This window comes from Sturnira hondurensis, unplaced genomic scaffold (assembly GCF_014824575.4).
Source record: "Sturnira hondurensis isolate 20B ecotype Veracruz unplaced genomic scaffold, ASM1482457v3 Scaffold0004501, whole genome shotgun sequence".
NCBI classification, from domain to species: domain Eukaryota; kingdom Metazoa; phylum Chordata; class Mammalia; order Chiroptera; family Phyllostomidae; genus Sturnira; species Sturnira hondurensis.
In genome coordinates this window covers 338754-364385 of record NW_028077132.1, presented here as the reverse complement: position 1 = coordinate 364385, position 25632 = coordinate 338754, and the positions used below count along the sequence as shown (strand labels likewise).

Genomic DNA, 25632 nt, shown 5'->3' with positions numbered 1-25632 from the left:
GATTTAATTAATTCAGTTTCAAATACTGAGTCAACCTTTTATTACCATGACACCCAGTTAGTGATGGAATATTTATTATTTTTATATTGCTACATTAGACTTGCTAACATTTTATAGAGTAAACATTTGAAATAAATGTACTAGAAAATGTTACTAAATTTTAAAAAATCAAAAAACACAACATTTTTGTGTGTGCTTTCATGACAGACATTAGCTTAGTCTTAGTTTTCTTTCTCCTCCTCCTTTTTTTCTTTTTTAAAGATTTTATTCATTTATCTTTAGAAGGGAAGGGAAGGAGAGAGGGAGAGAAATGTTAATGTATGGCTGCCTCTCTTGCATCCCCTCCTGGGAACTGGTCAGAAACCCAGGCATGTGCCCTGATTGGGAATCGAACCATGATCATCTAGTTCACAGGCCCACGCTCAGTCCACTGAGCTACACCAGCCAGGGCTCTACTCCTCCTTTTTTGGTACCTTCTCTCTTCCTGTTTTGGTAACTGGGTAATAATAGTCTCATAAAGTAAGTTGAGAAATGTTTCCCTCTCTTCTCTTTTCTGGCCAAAATTTTATAAATATTTGGTAGAACTGATCGCTGAAACTATCTAGTTCTGGAGATTTCTTATTTATTTGTTTATTTATTTTAAAGATTTTATTTATTTATCTTAGAGGGAAAGGGAAGGAAGGAGAGAGAGAAATATCAATGTATGGTTGCCTCTCATGTGTCCCCTGCTGGGAACTGGGAACTGGCCTGCAACCCAGGCATGTGCCCTGACTGGGAATCGAATCAAGATCGTGTGGTTCGCAGGCCCGCACTCAGTCCACTGAGCTACACCAGCCAGGGCTTTGATGTTGGTTTTATCTTCTTTATCTTTGGCATTCCACAGCTCTGGGAATCAATTCCATCATCCTCAAGATTTAACTTTTGATGCCCCAGTTTCTAATTGGCCTTGTGTAAATGCCAACATTTAAAGCAAATGACAAAGATGGCACCACAGTCTCTTATGTTGATAGAATTACGCAGAGGTTTATGCTGTGGCTATAACATAGGAGGGGAAGACAGTCTAGACTGTACTTCACCTGAGTCTTGGAATTTCTGTTAATGACCCCTTCTCTAGGCACTGAGGCTTAAGCCTGAGTTTTCAGCCGTCAGTTTGTTAGAGCAGTGAGTATCCCCACGAGTGACACTGTTGTAAAAGCATTGGTAACCTGGCCAGCCTGGGGAGGTTGGAGTGTCATTGAATTGGTGTATCTCCTCCCTTTGATGGACCAAGCAAAGTTCTGTTAAAACTGTCAGTTAGTGATGGCCTGCCATGACTTAAGAGCATTCTCCTCTGGACATTCCCTGAAAGCATATTAAAAGTTTCTGAGAGCGGATGATGGAGGTGGTAGAAAGAACCCTACAGGCAAAAGTAAAGAAAAAACAGTGTCCCTGACTCTACCTGAGGTCATTCTTGCAAGTGGCCATGGCAGGGAGGCTCTGATAGAAGACCTCAAGAGGGATGTAAGAGTTTTGGGGCTGGAGTCACATAAACCTGCATTTTAATCTTGTCTCTTAAGTGTGCTGTTGATCAGGTCACTTTGCTTCTTTAAACCTGGTTTTTTCATCAACAAAATGTGAAAAGTACCTATCTGATAAGATTGCTATAAAAATTAAATGATAGTGTTTATGTAAAGCAATTAAGATATACCATCCTCATGGCACTGATGAGAAGAGCATTGCTAAGAAATACACTGGCAAGAATGAAAAGCAGCCTTGGTGATAATGTGCTATTCCATTGGTCTTGTAAATTTTCTTAATCTTAGGCACATATCTGTGAGCTCCAAGAGAAGAGCTCAAGTCCTGAGGGTTTCCAGGGTATGAATTGCTTTCCTATCTCTGGTATAGGAGAAATCCTGGTATCTCAGGGTTGCTGTGTTAGTGTACATATAAGAGATTAAGAGTAAGAGAGCTAGAGCAAGAGGGATTTACTTGAGGTCTAGGGGGCATCTTGACTTAGCAGTGATTGTTCATGACCCATCAAATCAGCTATTCTTTAGGAGGTAAAGCCTGTCATTCTTTGCTTCTCTCTTAGTAGTAAGGGGCCATTTGTCTTTAATCATAAAGAAAGATGCTTGCTACTGCCTCGAGTCCCAACTGTTTATGAGCCCAGTTCCACAGTCACGTACTTCTTTCCTTTCTACATGACAAATGCTGCTGTGTCCTTTGCCAAGGCCTTCTGGCAGGTGGAGTGGCTGTGGCTATTACCAAGATAGCTGTAGTGCCCATTGAGTGGGTCAGGCTGCTTCTGCAGGTGCAGCATGCCAGCAAGCAAATCACCACAAATAAATAATACTAGGGCATTATAAATTACATACTGTATCTCCAAGGAGCAGGGAGCAGGTTACTTCTGGTTCAGTAACCTAGCCAATGTCATCAGCTACTTCCCCACCCAGGCTCTCAACTTTGCCTTCAAAGATAAATACAAGATCTTCCTAGGTGTGCGCAGAAGAACCCAGTTTTGGTGCTACTTTGAAGGAAATCTGGCATTGGTGCCGCTGGGGCCACCTCACTGTTTGTTGTGTATCCTCTTGATTTTGCCCATACCCGTCTAGCAGCTGATGTAAGCAGAGCTGGAGCTGAAAGGGAATTCAAAGGCCTCAGTGACTGCCTGATTAAGTTCTACAAATCTGATCGGATCAGGGGCTTGTACCAAGGCTTGAATGTGTCTGTTCAGGGTATCATCATCTACCCAGCTGCCTACTTCTCTATGACACTGTAAAGGGAATGCTTCCAGATCCAAAGAATACTCACATCTTCATCAGCTGGATGTCTGCACAGTTCATCACAGCAGTGGCTGGGTTGACTTCCTAGCCATTTGACACAATGTCATCTCATGGTGATGCAGTTAGGGTGCAAAGGAACTGATATAATTTCCACAGCCACACCGAACTGTTGGAGTAAGATTGCTCCTGATGAAGGTTGCAAAGCTTTTTCCAGGGGTGCATGGTATAGTGTTCTCAGAGGTATGGGTGATGCTTTCATGCTTGTTTTGTGTGATAAAATCAAGAGGTTCACATAAGTTATTTCCTAGTCTTCCCTCCCCTATCCCCCACCTCCCACTCCCATAAACAGGCTTGTAGTATTATGTAACATACCTTGAGCATTCTTGACAGACTGTTGTCTATCAGTGGCAACTATTCACTGGTTGAAAATAGCAAGCAATAATATTCATCTGATCAGGTTTCTCTTAAAGCCTTTCCATGACGATGATGGGACTCAATATATTTTTTATTTCAGTCACTCCTGATAAAAAAAATAAGTTTGAAGAGATAAAAAACATTTGCCATGTATAAAAAAAGAAAGCTGCTTAAATCCCTGCTAAGAGCCCTCACAAGTAGTTTGTTTCTGATTTGTTCTCAACTTATAAGGGGTTTCTAGTATGTGTTTTAACCAGTGTGGTATTAGGAAACAGTATTACTACAGGATGCTGGGGCCACCACTTTTCTCCCCACCACATCTTCCTTTAAAGTCACAGAGCCCATTATGTAATGAAGTGTTGTAACCAAGGTGTGTTCCAGATGTGTTTGGAAGATTTTGAGGTAGTGATGATGCTCTTCAGAATGTTATAGTTAATACAATAATGCAGCTTTTTATTTATTATCGAGCATCGTTTTCCAGGGAGCCACTTGTTTACATGTTCTCTTGTAAGACATGATAACCTGACACATTTTTGTGTGCCCATCTATCAGAGTCTGAGTGTGACCTAGACTTTATCTTTCTTCCTCTCCAGGCTACAGATGCACATGTTGAATGGAGCTCTTCTAGCCTTGCTGTTTCCTGTGGTAAATACCCGACTGGTAAGTAGCCTCTTCTAGGAACATACCAGCAACATACAAAACAGCATTTTTCTCACGATTTCATTATCCATTGCTAGTTCTCATACTTAGCTCATGTGCATATGTGAATGTTAAAATATACACACACACACACACACTTTACCCTTGAACAACATGGATTTGAACTACATGGGTACAATTATATGTAGATTTTTAAAAAATTAATACATATAGGACTGTACATGTAGTTTCTTTTCCTTATGATTTTGTTAATAACATTTTCTTTCTGTAGCTTATTTATTATAAGCTTTGAGAATACAGGGTATCCATAAAACATATAAAATATGTGTCAATCAACAGTTTATGTTATTGGTAAGGCCTCTGGTTAATAGTAAGTTATTAACAGTTAAGTTTTTTAAAAATATATTTTATTTATTATGCCATTACAGTTGTTCCATTTCCCCATTCATTCCCCTCCACCCTGCACAGCCCCTTCGCCCCATTCTCCCCCTTTAGTTCATGTCCATGTGTCACAAGTTCTTTAGCTTCTACATTTCCCACACTACTCTGGCCCTCCCCCTGTCTATTTTCTACCTATCATCTATGCTACTTATTCTCTGTACCTTCTCCCCCCTTCTCCTCCTCCCACTCCCCTGTTGTTAACCCTCCTTGTGATCTCCATTTTTATGGTTCTGCTCCTGATCTAGCTGTCAACTTAGTTTGCTTTTGTTTTAGGTGTAGTTGTTAATAATTGTGAGTTTGCTTTCCTTTCACTGTTCATCTTTTTTATCTTCTTTTTCTTAGATAAGTCCCTTTAACATTTCATATAATAAGGGCTTGGTGATGATGAACTCCTTGAACTTGACCTTATCTGGGAAGCACTTTATCTGCCCTTCCATTCTAAATGAAAGCTTTGCTGGATAGAGCAATCTTGGATGTAGGTCCTTGCCTTTCATGACTTGGAATACTTCTTTCCAGCCCCTTCTTGCCTATAAGGCCTCTTTTGAGAAATCAGCTGACAGTCTGATGGGAACTCCTTTGTAGGTGACTGTCCCCTTATCTCTTGCTGCTTCTAGGATTCTCTCCTTCATTTTAATCTTGGCTAATGTAATTATGATGTGCCTTGGTGTGTTCCTCCTTGGATCCACCTTCTTTGGGACTCTCTGAGCTTCCTGGACTTCCTGGAAGTCTATTTCCTTTGCCAGATTGGGGAAGTTCTCCTTTATTATTTGTTCAAATAACTTTTCCACTTGTTGCTCTTCCTCTTTTCCTTCTGGTACCCCTATAATTCAGATGTTCGAATGTTTAAAGATGTCCTGGAGGTTCCTAAGCCTCTCATCATTTTTTTAAATTCTTGTTTCTTCATTCTTTTCTGTTTGGTCATTTTTTTCTTCCTTCTGGTCCACTCCCTTGATTTGAGTCCCAGTTTTCTTTCCATCACTTTTGGTTCCCTGTGCATTTTCCTTCATTTCACTTAGCATAGCCTTCATTTTTTAATCTAATTTGTGACTAAAGTCAACCAGTTCTGTGAGCATCCTAATCAGCAGTGTTTTGAACTGTGCATCTGGTAGGTTGGCTATTGGTTGCTTAGAAGTATTGGCTCTCAGGCTTTGATTTGTTCTTCTGCTTGAGCCATAATGTTTTGGTCTGTTTGCACCTGTTACATATGAGAGGCAAAGCTTAGGTGTTCACTGGGGTGGGTCAGCCCAGTTTCTGGGTTGTGTCTGGGGGCGGGGTCAGAGAGGGAGCTATGGCGTTTTTTTCTGCTCTCTAGGATTTTGGTTCCCTCTGCTGCTTCCCACAAGCAAATTGGGCCCTTCTGGTGTTGGTTCTTGGGGAAGGGGCTTGTGTTCATTCTAGGACCCTGTGGGTCTCTCCAGTGAACTCTCCTGTGGGGCTAGGAGCCTCTCCTGGCACCTCAGTCCCCAAAAGGTTTTCCAATTGGTGCTTTTAGGCTTTATTTCTGGTCGATGGGGCCCTGGGTTGCGCAGTCTGTCTCACTGACCGTTTTTAAACCTGCCTGTTTTCTCTGCATGCAAATGTGTGTTTGCGGTCAGCCAGCCAGCCGCCTGGGGAGCCTTACTGGGTTTCCATCTGCACCCGCCTGGGTCGCCAATCACCACCTCCTCCTGCTGGGTCCCCTCTCCGATGCTGCTGACTCTGCCCCTCCTACCCGTCTGGATGAATGATTCATTGTTGTTGGACTTCGGTACAGTTTACTTTTTTGTCTGTTTGGTTGTGTTTTTGTGTCTAAATCTTTGTTGTCTTTAAATTTGGTTGTGCGAGGAGGCACAGTGTTTCTACCTACGCCTCCGTCTTGGCCAGTCTCAGTCCTTCCAATTTTTGACTATTATGAATAATGCTGCTGTGAACTTACATATACAACTTTTTGTGCTGACATTTTTTTTATGTCTTGGTATATATGAGTGTATATGCTGTGAAAGAGGGTTATAATTTCATTCTTGTGCATGTGGACCTTGTAACATTGTTAACTATTCATCACCCTCAACTTATGTGCTTGTATTGTCATGTATTTTAATTATTTCTTGCTTTAGCTTTTCTTTTAAATATAATACAAGACATAATTATTTTATATAATCCCTGCTTTTTAAGATTTACCTATGCAATTACTGCTTTCTTTTTTCAATATATTTTATTGATTATGCTGTTACAGTGTCCCGTTTTTCCCCTTTATTCCCCTCCATCCTGTACCCCCCTCCCACCTGCACTCTATCCCCTTACTTCATGTCCGTGGGTCATACCTGTAAGTTCTTTGGCTTCTCCATTTTCCATACTATTCTTAACCTTCCCCTGTCTGTTTTATACCAACCATTTATGCTTCTCATTTCCTGGATTTTTCCCCCTACTTTCCCTCTCCCCCTCCCCCTCCCTGCTGATAACCCTGCAGGTGATCTCTCTATTTCTGTGAATCTTGTCCTGTTCTAGTTGCTTGCTTATTTCATTTTTGTTTTTGTTTTTCTTTTCTTTTCTTTTTTTTTAGGTTAGGTTGTTGATAGTTGTGAGTTTGTTGTCATTTTACTGTTCGGTATTTGAGCTTCTTTTTCTTAGATAAGTCCCTGTAACATTTCATATAATAAGGGCTTAGTGATGATGAACTCCTTTAGCTTGACCTAATCTGGGAAGCACCTTATCTGCCCTTCCACTCTAAATGAAAGCTTTGTTGGATAGAGTAATCTTGGATGTAGGTCTTTGCCCTTCATGATGTTGAATACTTTTTTCCAGCCCCTTCTTGCCTGTAAGGTTTCTTTTGAGATACCAGCTGACAGTCTTATGGGCATTCTCTTGCTGCTTTTAAGGTTCTCTCATTATATTTAGTCTTGGTGAAAGTAATTTGGTGTGTCTTGGTGTGTGCTTCCTTGGGTCCAACTTCTTTGGGACTCTCTGAGATTCCTGGAGTTCCTGGAAGTCTTTTTTTTTTTTTTTGCCAGGTTAGGGAAGTTCTCCTTTATTTTGTTTTCAAATAACTTTTTAATTTCTTGCTCTTCCTATTCTACTTCTGGCACCCCTATAATTCAGATGTTGGAATGTTTCAAGTTGTCCCAGAGTTTCCTAAGCCTCTCCTCATTATTTTGAATTCTTGTTACTTCATTTTGTTCTGATTGGATGTTATTTATTTCTTCCTTCTGCTCCAAACCATTGATTTGAATCCCGGTTTCCTTCCCTTCATTGTTGGTTCCCTGTACATTTTCCTTTATTTCAGTTTGCATAGTCTTCACTTTTTCCTCTATTTTGCAACCATACTCAACCAATTCTGTGATTACCAGTGTTTTGAACTGTGCATCTGATGGGTTGGCTATCTCTTCAACATTTACTTGTATTTTTTTCTGGACCTTTGATCTTTTGTTTCATTTGGGTCATACATTTGTTTGTCTCAGTGCAACTGCTGTGTATAAGGGGCAGAGCCTTAGGTATTCACTAGTTCAGGGCAACCCACTTTGCTGCATTGTGGTACTGTATGTGGTGGAAGGGTCCAAGAGGTATCAGTGCTGCTTATTCAGCTCTCTGCAACCTCTCAGTTACTTTCTCTGCTACCCACAGACAAATTGGGCCCTCGTGGTGCTGATTTTCAGGTGGGTGGTTTTGTTCTAGGACCTGTGGGTTTCTCCAAGAAACTGTCCTGTGAGGCTGGGAGTTTCTCCTGCTGCCTCAACCCCTACAGGTCTTTTTATTCAGAGGCTTTGAGGCTTTATTTCCCTGTGCTGGAAACATGGTTTGCGTGATCTGTCTTGCTCCCTAGTTGTTTATCCCAGTTTATCCGCACACAAATGTGGGACCTTATACTCCACCAGCCACTGTGCCACCCAGTTCTTAAGGTGCCACCTTGCCGTGCATCCTCTCTGCCCTCGCTGCCTGTCTCTACCCCTCCTACTGCTCTGGATGAATGTTTCTTCTTAAACTCCTTGGTTGTCGGATTTTCATACAGTTTGGTTTTCTGGAAGTTCTGGTTATGTTTTGTTTTTAAATTTGTTATTGTCCTTCCTTTGGTTGTGTGAGGAGGCAATATGTATTTACCTATGCCTTCATCTTGTCCATAAGTCTCAATTACCACCTTCTTTGCTCATTATTTTTTATTGTATCTCAGACCTTCTATTAGATATTAGTTTGCCTTTGCTGTAGGTGTATCCTTTAAAATTCCCGTTAGAGGCAATCTGCTGATGGCATGTTTTCTTGGTTTATCTTTGTATAAAATGTTTGTGTTTCTTCATTCTTGAAAGATTTTTTTCTGGGTATAAAATTCTAGGTTTATAACTATTTTTCTCCCAGCACAATGAAGATGTGATTTTACTATTTTCAGTTTTCCATTGTTGCTTTGAGCAGTCAGTGGTCAGTCTTAACTTGCACTCCTTTAAAAGTAATTCTCTTTTCTTTCTGTTTGTTTTTATGAGCTGTTTGTCTTTGGCATTCTGAAATTTTAGTAGGATATGTTTCAGTGTTTATTTGTTTTTCATTATTCTATTTGAGAGTGTTTGAGTTTTTTTGCATTTGTGCATATATGTGTATTTCATCAGGTTTATGAACATTCTCAGTTAGTATACCTCCAAATATATTGCCTCCGTCTCATCTCTTTTCCAAATCTTCCAGTCTTTCATATTTTCTAGTTCTTTGTCTAGTGTGCTGCATTTTGGAAAATTTCTTCAGCTTTGTATTTCAGTTAATGATCTCTTTAGTTGTACCTAATCAGCAACTACACCTGTCTATTAAAACTATCAATAGAGTTTTTACTGAATTTATTATAGTGACATTGGTTAATGAAATTATATAGGTTTCAGATGTATAATTCTGTAATGTATCATCCATGTATTGGAATGTGTGTTGACCACCCAAAGTTATGTCTCCTTCCATCACCATTTATCCCCCCTATATCCTCTTCTACTTCTCCCTCCCTCCTTTCCCTCTGGTAATTGCCATACTGTTGTCTGTGTCTGTGAGGGCAACTTTTTCACCTAGCCCTGCAAACCCCTCCCCTTTGACAACTGTCCGTCTGTTTTAAATTTCAATTATTTTTTTATTTTTCAAATATATTAAACATAATCTTTAGGTAATGGTTGTACTCTGAAAGCTCTGTTTTCACTGGTTCATGGCTTAATTCCTTATGTGTTTAGGTTTGTTTCAATATTACTGTTGTTGTTATTGTTTGTTTACTGTACATTGGTATTTTCCTCGAGATTTTATTTGTGGGAATTTTTGAGTCCTGGGTTCCTGTAGAGAGATTGAGGGGAGGGGCAGTTAAGTGATTTTTTTTTTTACAACAGAAAACATTTTCATTTGGTCCATTGGCTGGTGAGTCTGGGAAGACCGATGGAGAATCATCCACTGGATGATGGGAGGGGTAACTGATAAAATCATCTCAGCATCAGAAGAGCTGGCCATATGTACAGGATTAAAAATATTCATAGCTCAGAGAAAAAGGATGGAATAGCATTTCTTTTTGTTCTTGTCAAGTACTTAAAGGTTGCAGTACATATTCCTGAAAACTGCCTGTCATTTTTGAGAAGCTGTTCTGATTCCACACCTACCATTTAGACTTTTGGAGCCTGGCCTACTTTAGTATTTCTCCAAATATATGTTAAGCACTTCTGCATCCAGATTATATTAGGGACCATTATTAAAATACACAGTGGTGAGCATCATCCCAGTGGGTCAAAAGAAGATTTTTTTAAAAATCTGTGATGAAATCACATTCTTTGGATGTTGGATTAGCCACAAGCTGCAGGAAGTTTAAGTTTATCATCCTTCAGAGATGATAGAAAACTTTCAAGCAGACCTGGGACATCGGAAGATATACAGAATAGGAGAGTTAAACCAAGAAGAAAAGAAATAGAAAAAAAGTGATCAGAGTCTACTCATGTCAGGAGGTTCAGCACCAGGAGGTCTCAAGGGGACATGTGATATTTGCCTTCCTGTGATTTAGGGATTCATGAGTCTGGCACCAGCTTGTAGCTGAGGTGATGGACCTTGTTCAAGGGAGATGTTAGAGGCAATAGAATAGTGAGGCCTGCCTTACAAATGGCTGCCTGTCCTTCTGGTTGCCTTAAGTTAAGGTCCCTGAAGGAGCAGAAGATTAATCATATTTCCTGTTAGGTTGTTGAGAGTTAATGGGCTGGATGCTGAGTGCCCTTGAGCTGTTTTGACTGGGCTGAGAGCTAAGTTTCAGATGTTTTTGCCACTTTCTTTGCTCTAGTGCTAATGTGGGGTTGCCCGTATTTCAAGTTATCTGATGCTCATGTTCTTTGAAGGCACTAAAATATAAACAATTGGTATCACAGACTGCCTGGGCTATTGAGGGACTGTGAGTTTAGTACCTTTCCTCTCATATCTCCCACTCTGCATGGTTTATATTTTCTGTAACCTGAGGCAGGGGAGAATGGTGTCTTGGTCCTGTCAGTGTGTAATAGGCCCTCATGGAGCCTCTTGTCCCACCACTTAACCAGGAAGACCAGCCCTGGGTAAGTCATCCTGCAGGTACTGTTTGGTCTCTGCACACAAGCTAATTGTCTTTTTCACTTGCAGCTGCCTTGGTTCTCCTGTAGGCCTTTAAAACAATGTCTGTCATTAGCCTTTGGAAGGACATCTGTCATTAGACTTTCCCCTGAGTTCTGTAGAGGGAGCCACACAAATAATATTTATTTTTCTCTCCTTGCTAAAAACTCAAATAATGTGTTCAGGGCTGCACTTCTAAGTCCTGAAGTACCTTCTTGTCTACTCAAAGCTTCTCTCATTTTTACACAAAGAAGTTGAGCTTTTGGCCCAGTCTTAAGAAGTGGTAAGTCAGAATTTAGTGAATTTGGAGATCCTGGGTCCACTTTGATGGCTAGTGCATATATTGTGGTAGCCAGGTAGTGTAGGCCTTCAGGTTTCATAGTAGACCCTATTTCTTTTTCCATCAGGGTAATAGTCTGGAGTATTGAACAGACATCGGTGGTTAAGATCACGCATACTGGACCCAGGTTTCCTGGGTTCACACAATGGCTCAGACATTCAAGAAAGCCTGGAGACCTCAGACAAGTTTTTTAAATGAACCTCACCTTTGTGTGTGTGTCTGAACAGACCTTGGTTGCACACTTATGAGGTAATCATATTTATAATCCTCAATTTACAATGAACTCTACCATTAGTCTGCATTTGGCATGCTTTAATTTCATTCATGAGTGCATTTATTTTTTTTATTTTATTATTATTTTAATCTTTTAAAAATTTAATTGTTGTTCAAGTACAGTTTTCTGTCTTTTGACAGAAACTGCCCCCAGCCAACCGCCCCAGCCCTCCACACTTCCCTCTCATTTCCACCCCCCCTAGTTTTTGTCCATGTGTCCTTTATACTTGTCCCTGCAAACCTCCATCCTTTCTCCCTGAAATCCCCTCCCCTCTCCCCTCTGGTCACTGTCAGCCTGTTCTCAACTTCACTGTCTTTGGTTATATTTTCCTTGCTTCTTTATTTTGTTGATTAGGTTCCTGTTAAAGGTGGGATCATATGGTATTTTTCTTTCACCACCTGGTTTATTTCACTTAGCATACTGCTTTCCAGTTCCATCCATGCTGTCAAAAAGGGTAGGAGCTCCTTTCTGCTGCATAGAATTCCACTGTGTAAATGTACCATAGTTTTTTGATCCATTCATTTACTGATGGGCACCTAGGTTGCTGCCAACTCTTGGCTATTGTAAATTGTGCTGCTATGAACATTGGTGTGCATAGGTTCTTTTGGATTGGTGTTTCAGGATTCTTAGGACATAATTCTAACAGTAGAATTGCTGGGTCAAAAGGCAGATCCATTTTTAGTTTTCTGAGGAAATTCCATACTGTTTTCCACAGTGGCCGCACCAGTCTGCAATCCCACCAACAGTGCACTAGGGTTCCCTTTTCTCCATAATCTCTCCAACACTTGTTTGTTGCTTTGCTTATGCTGGCCATTCTGACTGCTGTGAAGTGGTATGTCATAGTGCTTTTAATATCTCTCTGATAGCTAGTGATATCGAGCATCTTTTCATGTGTCTCTGGATCCTCTGTGTGTCCTCCTTAGAGAAGTGTCTGTTCAAGTCCTTTGCCCATTTTTTAATTGGGTTCCTTGTATTTTTATAATGGAGTTGTGTAAGTTCTTTATTTTGGAGATTAAACCCTTTTCTGAGGTATCATTGGCAAATATGTTTTCCCATATGGTTGGTTCTCTTTTTATTTTAATAATGTTTTCTTTAGCTGTGCAGAAGCTTTTTCTTTTGATGAGATCCTGTTTGTTTATTCTTTCTTTTATTTCCCTTGCTCTAGGGGACATATCAGTAAAAACGTTGCTGCATGAAATATCTGAGATTTTCCTGCCTATGTTCTCCTGTAGGACTTTAATGGTGTCACAGCTTATATTTAAGTCTTTTATCCACCTTGAATTTATTTTGGTGTATGGTGTAAATTGGTGCTCCAGTTTCATTTTTTTTTCAAGTAGCTGTCCAGTTCTCCCAACACAGTTTGTTGAAGAGACTATTTTTACTCCATTTTAGGTTGCTGCCTCCTTTGTTGAATGTCAATTGACCGTAGAGACTTGGGTTTATTTCTGGGCTCTCTGTTTTGTTCCATTGGTCTATGTGCCTATTTTTATGCCAATACTAGGCTGTTTGATTACTGTGGTCTTGTAATACAGTTTGGTATCAGGTATTGTGATCCCTCCTACTTTGCTCTTTTTTCTCAAAATTGCAGCAGCTATTTGGGCTTGTTTATGGTTCCATAGAAATTTTCGAAGTGTTTTTTTCTATGTCTGTGAAATAGGCCATTGGTACTTTAATAGGTTTGCATTGAATCTGTAAATTGCTTTGAGTAGTATGGATATTTCGATGATGTTAATTCTTCTAATCCATGAACACGGTATATATTTCCATTTGTTTGTGTCTTCGTTGATTTCTTTCTTCAGTGTTGTGTAGTTTTCTGCATACAGGTCTTTCACCTCCTTGGTTAGATTTATTCCCAAATATTTTATTTTTGTTTTTGCTATATTGAATGAGATTTTTTTCTTGATTTCTGCTTCTGCTGTTTCACTGTTGGTATGCAAAAACGCCTTTGGTTTCTGGATATTGACTTTGTGTCTCACTGTTTTGCCAAATTCAATTACTAGGTTGAGCAATTTTCTGGCCGAATCTATAGGATTTTCTATGTACACTATCATGTCATCTGCAAACAATGGCAGTTTTGTTTCCTCCTTTTCAATTTGGATGCCTTTTATTTCCTTTTCTTGTCTGATCACTGTGGCTAAAACTTCTAATACTATATGGAATAGAAGTGGTGAAAGTAGAAAACCTTGTCTTATTCCTGATCTTACTGGAAAAGAGTCTATGTTCATCAGGGATATTGGCCTGAGATTTTCTTTCTTCCTTGTGTCTTTATCTGGTTTTGGGATTAGGATGATGCTGGCTTCATAAAAAGAGTTTGGACCCTGGCTGGTGTAGCTCAGTGGATTGAGCATGGGCCTGCGAATCACACGATTGCAGTTTGATTTCCAATGAAGGCACATGCCTGGGTTGCAGGCCAGTTCCTGGTGGGTGACTCACCACAGGCAACCATACATTGATATTTCTCTCCTTCTCTCCTTACCTTCCCCTCTAAAGATAAATAAATAAAATCTTTTAAAAAGTTTGGAGGTCTTCCATCATTTTGGGTTTTTGTTATAGTCTGTGAAGCATAGGTGTTAGCTCTTTCTTAAATGCTTTGTGGAATTCTCCCGTGAAACCACTGGTCCAGGGCTTTTGTGTGTTGTTATTATTATTTTTTATATTTTTTATCTTTACCTGAGGACATGCTTATTGATTTTAGAGAGAGGTAAAGGGAGGTAGAAAGAAAGGGAGGGAAATATTGATTTGAGAGAAAAACATCAATCGGTTGGTTCTCATACGTGCCCCAACCAGGGACCAAACCCACAACCCAGGTATGTGCCCTAGGATACCACTGGGAATTGAACCTGTGACTTTTCAGTTTATGGGATGACACTCCAACCAACTAAGTTACACTGGTCAGGATGCACTAATTTCTTTATAGATAACAAAGTAATTGACTATGATGAACCCAACCCAAGAGGTAGCTACGTTGATAATAACTTATGTTTGCCTATGTGTATCTACATCTGGCTATCTACTTCCTTTCCTATCTAGATGAAACCACTAGCGTGAATTTTGGTAATGATTCCCCTTGCTCTTTTTTAGAATAGTTCTCTCTCTCTCTCTCTGTTGTATCTCTGTTTGTGTATTCTTAAATAAGATATTGTTTAAAATTTAGTTGTTTTTGGCTCTTATAAAAAAGAATTATGCTGTATGCAATCTTCTGGGCTTTGCTTATTTTATTCAACATTATACTACTAATATTTATCACTCTTATTGAGTATAACTATAGTTAGATTTTTACTGTGGTATAAAATTGTATCATATAAATATACTACAATGTCTTTCTCCGTTCTCCTTGAGATGGGCATTTGCTCTTGTCTAGTGTTATACAACTACAAAAACTTCTGTGCCTTTTGTGCCTCAGTTCTCTCATCTTAAAATTGGAGAATAACAATCAGAGCTACCTCCTAACTGTGTTATGAAGATGAATGAAATTAATAGTTGTAAATGTCTTAGTACAGGATCTAACTCAATAGTATGTGGTTGGTCAGTGTGTTAATTTGTTTGGGCTGTCATAACAAAATACTATAGACTGTGTGGCTTAAACATTAGAAACTTATTTTTTTCACAATTTTAGAGGCTAGGAGTCTAAGATAAAAATGTTACTAGAATTGGTTTCTTCCAAGGCCTCTCTCTCTTTATCCTGTAGATGGTCATCTTCCACTATCTTCACATGATCCTTCTGTGTTTCTCTGTGTCCTACTCCTATTCTTATAAAGACACCAGTCATATTACACTAGCACCTAGCCATAGGACCTCATTTTATCTAAATTTCCTCTTTAAAGGCCCTATCTTCAAATACAGTCACATTCTCAGGTACTAGTAGTTAAGACTTCAACATACAGATTTTGGGGGTATATGAGGTCTGTCTAAAAAATATCCAGCCATGTCATGAAGAAGAGAGGCATTTATTTAAGAAGATACAACATACAAGTAACATTGTACACAGGAGAATGATGCCTCAGTCCCCTTCCAAGTAGGCACCTTTGGACTTCACACAGTTCTCTCAATTGCTATCAGCTGCTCTGTCATGTTTTCCTGAATCTCAACAACAGTCTGAAATCTCTTCCCTTGCAAAGGTGATTTTAGTTTTGGGAAAAGCCAGAAGTTGCAGGGCACCAAATCTGGGCTGTAGTGGGGCTGAGTCATCTGGGTGATTTGATGTTTCAGTAAAAAACTGCATGAGGCATGATGCGTGAGCAAGCCTCTTGTCACAATGAAGCTGCCAGTCACCAGTTGCCCAGAACTGTGTCCCTCTGAATCATCCATATAGTTTCCACAGAGGAATGGTCAAGCTTAACACAAAATTTGATGCAGATTTGTTGCTCTATTTGCTCAGTCATTTTGAATGCGACAGCCCCACAGTACACATGCCCCACTGGCTAGTACCCTGAAATCTTCATTGTTCATGCAAGCCCATTCCAGCCCACTCTCATTTGCTACTGGGTTACATCAATGTTGCACAAACTATTCTCCTATTGTTATATTAACAATGGCTTGATTTTTTTCTGGATAGACCTCATACAATTCAGCCCATAAGAATCAGTAAGTATAAGCCATTCTGGTAATCATTATCTTTTCATTCCTGTTTGTTACATTTCTGGAAAATGAACCAGAATTCATTATGACATTTGCCCTAGGAACATTCAAATATTAGTTCTTCTTATTAGGTGGTCAGAACACCAGAACTTACTTTCTTGCCCTTTTAGAAAAGACTGTTGATAATAGCAATAATACTAAAAGGTGGCACTTGAAGGTTTCCAGGATGACAGGCAGCTAGCACTAAGTCTATTAGAGGTGGGAGGAGAGGAACGCAGAATTTTCATTTTAATTTAGTTAAAGGAGACAGTTAAGCATGGTAACATATCCCAAGGCTGGCTGACCCTAAATTGCCACTCATTAAAGTTCTATGGGCTGGCCTGGTCAAGACCGGCAAATCTGGGCTGCCATATCTTTCACACCAGGAAATACACTCGCACAGGTAGCTGCATTATTAGAGCAAATAACATCTTTTGTGGGATCAAAATACTTTGTTATGACATTATGGAGCTGGCTGGGGGCTACAAGATGACAAGCACAAGTCTGTCCTCCAGTGTCTTTTGAGGGCTTTGCATACTAAGGACGTAGGCCTAACAGGGTTTGCACTCCAAAAGGAAGGGCCTTTCTCCACCAAGCTTGTCACTTACCACTCCATCTTTCTAAATCAGACCATGAGAATAACATGGAGTATCATGTGCCTGGTAGGGCCATGGGCATCTGTCCTTACTGGGTGTGGGGGCAGGGTCATAAAGGAGGATAAAATGAAAACAAGAGGTTTGGGGGTTTATAGACTCCCCTTTACATGTTATTTTCTTTACATGCTGAGATATTCTGAGGGAGTTCTTTTTGTTTATGATATTTTTAAAATTTATTTTTAAAGAAAGGGAGAATGAGAGGGGGAGAAAAATCAATGTGTGATTGCCTCTCGCAAGCACCCTACTGGGGACCTGCCCTGCAACCCAGGCATGTGCCCTGAATGTGGATGGAACCGACATCCTTTTGGTTTGTAATCCTGTGCTCAATCCACTGAGCCACACCAGCCAGGGCAAGAGAGGTAGTTCTTAAAACAAGAATAATTCACACTAATCTTTAATAGCTCAATACATTTTCTTGGTTAAGGATTCCTGCCGCATAGAGATAGGAAGAATATACCATGAGAGTTCTCTCCTCCCACTCCCCAGAGGTGATTGCTGCTAACAGTTTGGGACATTCCTCGTTTGACCTCTTTCTTTGACTTTTAAAATCTTTCAGCTACATGATTAATAAATAAGTACATTCATTTGTTGTAAAAATCCATCTATAAAAGTATATAGGATTCGAAGTCAAGGTCTCTCTTTTCCTATCCTGACCTCTCCTTCCCAGTCCTGCTCCCCAGCCCAGTTGGTATAAATATAAGCTCAGTTCTTTCTTTTAAAATATTTTTATTGATTATGCTATTACAGTTTTCCCATTCCCCCCTTTCTCCCCTCTGCCCTGCCCCCCCAACCCTCCAGCATTCCCCCGCTCTTAGTTCATGGCCATGGGTTGTACATATAAGTTCTTTGAGTTTTCTGTTTCCTATACCATTTTTAATCTCTCCCCATATACCTTATGCCAACTAACCATGCTCCTCCTTCCCTGTACCTTTTTCCCCCTATTTCTCCCTTCCCCCTCCCCACTGAAATCCCTCCATGTGATGTCCATTTCCCTCATTCTGTTCCTGTTCTGGTTGTTTGCTTAGTTTTTGTTTTGATTTTCTTTTCTTTTAGGTTCATTTGTTGATAGTTGCGGGTTTGTTGTCATTTTACTGTTCAGTTTTTGATCTTCTTTTTCTTAGATAAGTCCCTGTAACATTTCATATAATAAGGGCTTGGTGATGATAAACTCCTTTAACTTGACCTTATATGGCAAGCACTTTAACTACCCTTCCAGTCTAAATGAGAGCTTTGCTGGATAGAGTAATCTTGGATGTAGGTTCTTGCCTTTCATAACTTGAAATACTTCTTTTCAGCCCCTTGTTGCCTGCAAGGTTTCTTTTGAGAAATCAACTGATAGTCTAATGGGAACTCCTTTTTAGGTAACTGTCTCCTTTTCTCTTGCTGCTTTTAAGATTCTCCTCTTTAATCTTGGCTAATGTAATTATGATGTGCCTTGGTGTGTTCCTCCTTGGGTCCACCTTCTTTGGGACTCTCTGAGCTTCCTGAACTTCCTGGAAGTCTATTTCCTTTGCCAGACTGGAGAAGTTCTCCTTCATTATTTTTTCAAATAAGTTTTCAATTTCTTGCTCTTCCTCTTCTCCTTCTGGCACCCCTATAATTCAGATATTGGAACTTTCAGGTTGTCCCAGAGGTTTATAATAGTCTCTTCACTTTTTTGAATTGTTGTTTCTTCATTTTGATGGATATTTATTTTTTTCTTTTGTTCCAAATCATTGCTTTGAGTCCTGGTTTCCTTCCTGTCACTGTTGGTTCCCTGAACATTCTGCTTTATTTCACTTTGGGTATCCTTCATTTGATTTTTCCTTTTTTGACCAAGCTCAGTCAGATCTATGAGCATTTTGATTACCAGGGATTTAAATTCTCCATCAGATAGGTTGGTGATCTCCTCCTTGCTTAGCTCTCTTTCTGAGGCTTTGCTCTGTTCTTTCATTTGGGTCATATTTCTTTGTCTTGGTGCACCTGATAAATTGTAAGGGGATGGGGCCTTAGGTATTCACCCCTGCAGGGCAACCTGTTTGCTGCAGCTGTGGCTTTGCCTGTGGGGGGAGGGGCCAGAGAGGAACAGTGTGGCTGGCCTGCTCCTCTCTAGCGCACTTTCCGATGGACTCTCATGTGAGACTGGGAGTATCTCCCACAGTGGCAATCCCAGCCGTAGCCCACAGCCAACTCTGAGTCCCCTTAAGTCAGCCCCTCCTGTGCAGACCGCCCAGCTCCCAAGATCCCCATGGTTTTTCTGAGTCCATCGCCTTACCAGTCTGGTTGTACCGGTTGATTTTTTCTTTTCTTTTTTTTAAACTTTTTTTTTTTAATTTAACTCTTGTTCAAGTACAGTTTTCTTTCTTGTATTCCCAGCCCTGCCCCCCCCAGTGCTCCCCACCTCCCTCCCATCTCTGCCCTCCACCTTAGTTATTGTCCATGTGTCCTTTATAATTGTTCATGTGAGTCCTTCCCCTTTTCCCCTGTGATTCTCTCCCCTCTCTCCTCTGGACCCTGTCAGCACGTTCTGTATTTCAGTGTCTTTGGTTACATTTTGCTTGCTCGTTTGTTTTGTTGTTTAGATTCCTGTTAAAGGTGGTATCATATGGTATTTGTCTTTCACCGCATGGCTTATTTCGCTCAGCATAATGCTTTCCAGTTCCATCCATGATGTTGCAAAGGGTAGGAGCTCCTTCTTCCTTTCTGCAGCATAGAATTCCATTGTGTAAATGTACCATAGTTTTTTGATCCAGTCATTGACCGATGGGCACCTAGGTTGCTTCCAACTTGTGACTGTCGTAAATTGTGCTGCTATGAACATTGGGGTGCATAGGTTCTTTTGGATTGGTGTTTCAGGGTTCTTAGGATATACTCCTAGCAGTGAAATTGCTGGGTCAAAACGCACATCCATTTTTAGTTTTCTTAGAAAATTCCATACTGCTTTCCATAGTGGTTGTACCAGTCTGCAATCCCACCAACAGTGAACTAGAGTCCCCCTTTCCCCACAACCTCTCCAACACTTGTTGTTTGTTTCTTTGTTTATGGTAGCCATTCTGACTGGTGTTAAGTGGTATCTCATTGTGGTTTTGATTTGCATCTCTCTGATAGCTAGTGATATCGAGCATCTTTTCATGTGTCTCTGGATCCTCTGTATGTCCTCCTTGGCGAAGTGTCTGTTCAAGTCCTTTGCGCATTTTATAATTGGGTTGCCCATCTTCTTAGATTGGAGTCGTGTGAGTTCTTTGTATATTTTGGAGATTAAACCTTTGTCTGAGGTGTCATTGGCAAATATGTTTTCCCAAACTGTTGCTTCTCTTTGTATCTTGATACTGTTTTCCTTGGCCATGCAGAAGCTTTTAAGTTTGATGAGATCCCATTTGTTTATTCTTTCTGTTATGTCCCTTGTTCTAGGGGACGTATCAGTAAAAATATTGCTGCGTGGAATATCTGAGATTTTCCTGCCAATGCTCTCATCTAGGGCTTTAATGGTTTCCCAGCTTATATTTAAGTCTTTTATCCACCTTGAATTTATTTTGGTGTATGGTGTAAGTTGGTGCTCAAGCTTCATTTTTTTGTATGTAGTTGTCCAGTTCTCCCAACACCATTTGTTGAAAAGGCTGTCTTTACTCCATTTTATGTTACTGCCCCCTTTGTTGAATATTAATTGACTGTAGAGATTTGGGTTTATTTCTGGGCTCTCTGTTCTATTCCATTGGTCTATGTGCCTGTTTTTTCTTTAATGCCTTTGTTGTTGGAGTTCCCTGCAGTTAGATTTTCTCTGCTTTTGGTTGTTTATTGATTTCAGATTGGTTGTTATCCACATTTTGGTTGTACCAAGAAAGTGAACGGTCTGTACCTATGCCTCTGTCTTGTAAGAAACTTACTAATCTCAGTACTTTTTTTATGCATTTACATGCATCTAAAAATACAAATACTAATTTGTCCCTTTTTTTTCCTACAAAAAGGATGATGGTTTGTACAATATAGATTTACCTACAAATGGTTGTACCTCCCTTTTTGTAACTGGTTACCTAATTAGTCTTCCCAATATTTTTTCATGACTCTCCTACTAATGGCCATTTATTTTGTTTTGTTTTGTTTTTGTTATTACAAATAATGTAGCAATGGCCATCTTTACACATATAGTTTCATATGTATGCAAGTATCTCTGTTAGTATAAATCCCTAGAAGTTAAATTAATGAGTTAAAGTGAATGGGTATTTGTTTTTGGTATTTAAAAATTTTGATAAATATTGACACATTGTCCAAAATGAGCACACCTTGTGTTTCCTTCCAGTTAATATTTTTTAGAATTTTGCTATATTAGTTCAGTTTTACCTCATTTAAATTCATTTAATATTTTTGACATTACCAACTTTTATTATAAAAGTTTTCAAACATACTAAAGAGTTGAAATAATAGTATAACAAATGACCAGATACCCTCTGGCTAGATTCAACAATTAACTTTTTTCCATATCTACTTTCTAAGTCCATTTCTCTTTCTATGTAAGTTTTGTGAGTCATTTCAAAAAAAAAGTTGCAGATATCTTGACACTTCAGTTCTAAGTACTTCAGCCTGAAGTTCCTGAGAAAACAACACTGTCTTTTACAAGCACAATTTCTCACACTCAAGAAAATTATCAACAATTGTATAAAGCTGTCTAGTTTATCTAATAATCAGTTTGTATTAAAATTTCCCAAACTCTTCAAAAAAGTCTTTTTTCATTTTTTTTATTGTAATTGTTGTTCAAGTAGAGTTTTCTGCCTTTTACCCCCATCTCAGTCCACCACCCCCACTCTCCCCACCTCCCTCCCATTTCCACCCCTGCCCTTCTTATTGTCCATGTGTCCTTTTTTAAATCTTTTTTCCCAACCCTGCTTAACCCACACCACCCTGTGCTCCCCACCTCCCTCCCATTTCCACCCATCTTAGTTTTTGTCCATGTGTCCTTTATACTTATTCCTGTAAACTCTTCTTCCCCTTTTTCCCTGAAAGTCCCTCCCCTCTCCCCTCTGGTCCCTGTCAGCCTATTCTCTGTTTCAGTGTCTTTGGTTATATTTTTGGTTGCTTGTTTGTTTTGTTGTTTAGGGTCCTGTTAAAGGTGGGATCATATGGTATTTGTCTTTCACCATCTGGCTTATTTCACTCAGCATAATGCTTTCCGGTTCCATCCATGCTGTTGCAAAGGGTAGGAGCTCCTTCTTTCTTTCTGCTGAATAGAATTCCATTGTATAAATGTACCATAGTTTTTTCATCCATTCATTTACTGATGGGCACCTAGGTTGCTTCTAGCACTTGGCTATTATAAATTGTGCTGCTATGAACATCGGGGTGCATAGGTTCTTTTGGATTGGTGTTTCAGGGTTCTTAGGATATACTCCTAACAGTGGAATTGCTGGGTCAAAAGGCAGGTCTGTTTTTAGTTTCCTGAGAAAATTCCATACTGTTTTCCACAGAAGCTGCACCAGTTTGCATTCCCACCAACAGTGCACTAGGGTTCCCTTTTCTCCACAACCCCTCCAGTGTTTATGGTTTGTTGATTTGTTTATGATGGCCATTCTGACCTGTGTAAAGTGGTATCTCACAATGGTTTTAATTTGCATCTCTCTGATGGCTAGTGATGCTGAGCATCTTTTCATATGTCTCTGGACCCTCTGTATGTCCTCCTTGGAGAAATGTCTGTTCAAGTCCTTTGCCCACTTTTTAATTGGGTTGCTTGTTTTCTTAGAGTGGAGTCGTACGAATTCTTTATATATCTTGGAGATCAAACTCTTGTCTGAGGTATTATTGGCAAATATGTTTTCCCATATGGTTGATTCTCTTTTTATTTTAATACTGTTTTCTTTACCTGTGTAGAAGCTTTTTATTTTGATGAAGTAGCATTTGTTTATTCTTTCCTTTATGTTCCTTGCTCTAGGGGACATATCAGTGAAAATAATCCTGCACGAAATATGATATTTTCCTGCTTATGTTCTCTTCTAGGACTTTAGTGGTGCCACAACTTATATTTAAATCCTTGATCTACCTTGAATTTATTTTTGTGTATAGTGCAAGTTGGTGCATGAGTTTATTTTTTTGCACGTAGCTGTCCAGTTTTCCCAACACCATTTGTTGAAGAGGCTATTTTTACTCCATTTTATGTTGCTGCCCCCTTTGTCGAATATTAATTGACCTTAGAGACTTCGGTTTATTTCTGGGCTCTCTGTTTTGTTCCATTGGTCTGTATGTGTCTGTTTTTATGCCAGTACCAGGCTGTTTTGATTACAGTGGCCAAAAATGTCTTTTAAACTAAGAAAAAAAATAGAATTCCGTCAAGTTTTAAAATTCGTTTGATTGTTCTCTCTTCAGTTTTTTTTATCCTAAAAGAGCCCTTCCACCTCCTTCATTTACAGCATTGAAATTTTGATGACTCTACGCCAGTTGTTTTGCAGAAAGTCCCACATTCCGTATTTGTCTGAGTGTTTCTTCATGGCACCTTGTTGTTTCTAATAGCAACCTGGCATTCTGTTTTCTGAATGTATTGTGGTTAATTTTAACTTACAGGCATTTCTTTTGTGGCTCCTCTAAGGAGGTGGTATTTATTCCCAAGGAGTTTGTGGCACCAGTAGACCACAGTAAAAGTCTGTGGTCAGTTAATGAAGATATAGTGTTCCAAAGCCAGACTTAGTTGGCAGGAACATTGGTGCCAAAGGCAGAAGTAAGAGTGGGTTATATATCCTTTGCCTTTCCTTTCCCTTGTAAGGGAGATGAATTATTGTTTTAATCTGCTCAGGCTTCTTTTTTTACAAAGGATTTTATTTATTTATTTTTAGACAGAGGGGAAGGGAAGGAGAAAGAGAGGGAGAGGAACATCAACATGTGCTTGCATCTAGTGTGCCCCCTACTGGGGCCCTGGCCTGCAACCCAGGCATGTGCTCTGACTGGGAATCAAACCAGCAACCCTTTGGTTTGCAGGCTGGCATTCAGTCCACTGAGCCACACCAGCCAGGGCTGCTCAGGCTTAACAAAATACCATAGACTGGGTGGTTGATGAGCAACAGAAATCTTTCTCACAGTTCCGGGTGCCAGCATGGTCCAATGAGGGCATTTTCCAGGTCATAAACTTTTCATTGTGTCTTCACAGGGCAGAAAGGGCTAGGGAGCTTTCTGGGGCCTCTTTTATATGTACATTGATCCTCTTTATGAGGGTTTTATCCTAGTGACTTAATAAGACCCCACCTCCAAATACCATCACATTGAGCATGAATTTGGCAGGGTGCACACACATTCAGACCATATCAATTATCTTTTCCTATTCTTTTTTTTTCCAAGAGGTTGCCATCTGGGGCTAAGTTGACACCAGTGTTCTCTCTTTATAACCACATCTCTCTTTATATCCTCACTTTGTACCTCATCATCAGCCATGGACTCTTTTGGTAATGCCAAATTTCCTGCCACATAGTGTGAACTCCTTAAGTATTGAGCTCTCTCAGTTTCTAGCATGCTTCTCCCTTTAGCAGTTATTCTCACTTCAGCTTGTATTTTGCTGCTCACCTCCTGGAGCCCAAGCAAATCTCTCTCTTTGTGTTCTGGGTCCTATCCCATGGCTGCTTCAGGTTCTCTCACCACCCAGTGCTTCTTGTACCTCTTTAGCCTCTCCTTCTCTGCTGACTCTTTCTATCAGCCTATAAGTATGTTCATGTCTCTTCCATTCTTTATAATTATTTTTCTTTATTGATACTACCCTTGATGTATGTCTTTCCTCTTTCTCCAATAGTTGACTCCTCTTGAAAGGAGTACTGTGGAGGAGGTGTCTGAGAAGTATAGTGCATAAGATATTCTGTTGGGCTGATTAAACAAAATACTAGCATTTCCATGCATTTCAGAATTTCATGCTTTTAGTTTTCCATGCTTGTGTCTTATAATGTGTGTGTGTATATAGTATAGTTATACATGTACATCACTTGCCATGCAACTCTTAATCCTCTCCAGATGCATATTCCCACTGGTTTATGAACATCCTACCGGGTTATCACCCTAGCCTTACAAACTCAGCATGGTCCTAGCTTCTTTTCTTATACCCCACCTTCTCCAAACTGCTTCCTTCTCTATGGGCTCCAACTTAGGAAGAAGTTTCAACATCCCACTATCCACCTAGGCTATAAGCCTGAAGATTATTTTTGACATCTTTCTTCTACTTACTCCTGCATAACTACTATGCAATCAATTACTTAGTCCTAGTGATGCAGTGTTCTTGCCTTCTCTCAGATCTGTCCATCCTCACTTCTCTTGTTGCCTCTGCCTTAAGCTTGACTTAAATGTTGCTGCTGCTAGTCTCTTAACTAGTGCCCCTGCCTCCATTAGCATCCCATTAACCCAGTCCCTTTAAGAGCTCTATACAACTGTGCATCATACAGGACTGTCCCTGACTTTCAAGGAAAAACCAAACCAAATTCAGTGCCTGATCCACTGGAACTTACATGATTTTTTGTTGCGTAGACATTATCCCTTTATCTGTTAACTCCCTCAACTGGACTATGGACTCCTGTAGGGTAGGGACTGTGTCTTCATTATTGCTGTATACCCAGAGCCAGGTACATATATTACCTTGCATCTACTCATGTCTCAATAAGTGTTATTGTTTTGTTGATTGGAGGAGAGGAAGAATAGTATTGTCATGGGTAAGAAGAGGAGAGCAGTGTTGAAGTTCCTTTGAGAAACATGGGCTCCAGGGATAAACTTGCCTAGAGATGGGGCATAAGAATGGATTGAATTGGGAAGATAAGTTACCCTGGTAGTTATCTGATAAGTATACTGACATGTGACTTAGAGCTGTTGGGCAGGCCCAGTTGCCACCATCTCTTGCTGGAGGCTCTTGCTAAGGCAGAGTCATGATGACACTCCTACTTTTCACTCAGAGAGAACTGACATTAAGTCTTGTTGGCTGGGATTGAAATCATGGCTTTA

General features: G+C 39.9%; 1 protein-coding gene and 1 pseudogene across 5 annotated transcripts in view; both read left to right on the top strand.

Annotated features, from left to right (window-relative positions):
- TMEM164 (transmembrane protein 164) overlaps nt 1-25632 on the top strand; it is a 209874-nt gene that overhangs the window by 144270 nt on the left and 39972 nt on the right. For all 5 annotated transcript variants that reach the window (XM_037045904.1, XM_037045908.1, XM_037045905.1 and 2 more), the window contains one exon: nt 3770-3836. In XM_037045904.1, coding sequence (XP_036901799.1) covers nt 3770-3836 — 67 coding nt within the window. The remainder of the gene's footprint in view (nt 1-3769; nt 3837-25632) is intronic.
- On the top strand, nt 2181-3058 carry LOC118986844 (ADP/ATP translocase 2-like; annotated as a pseudogene).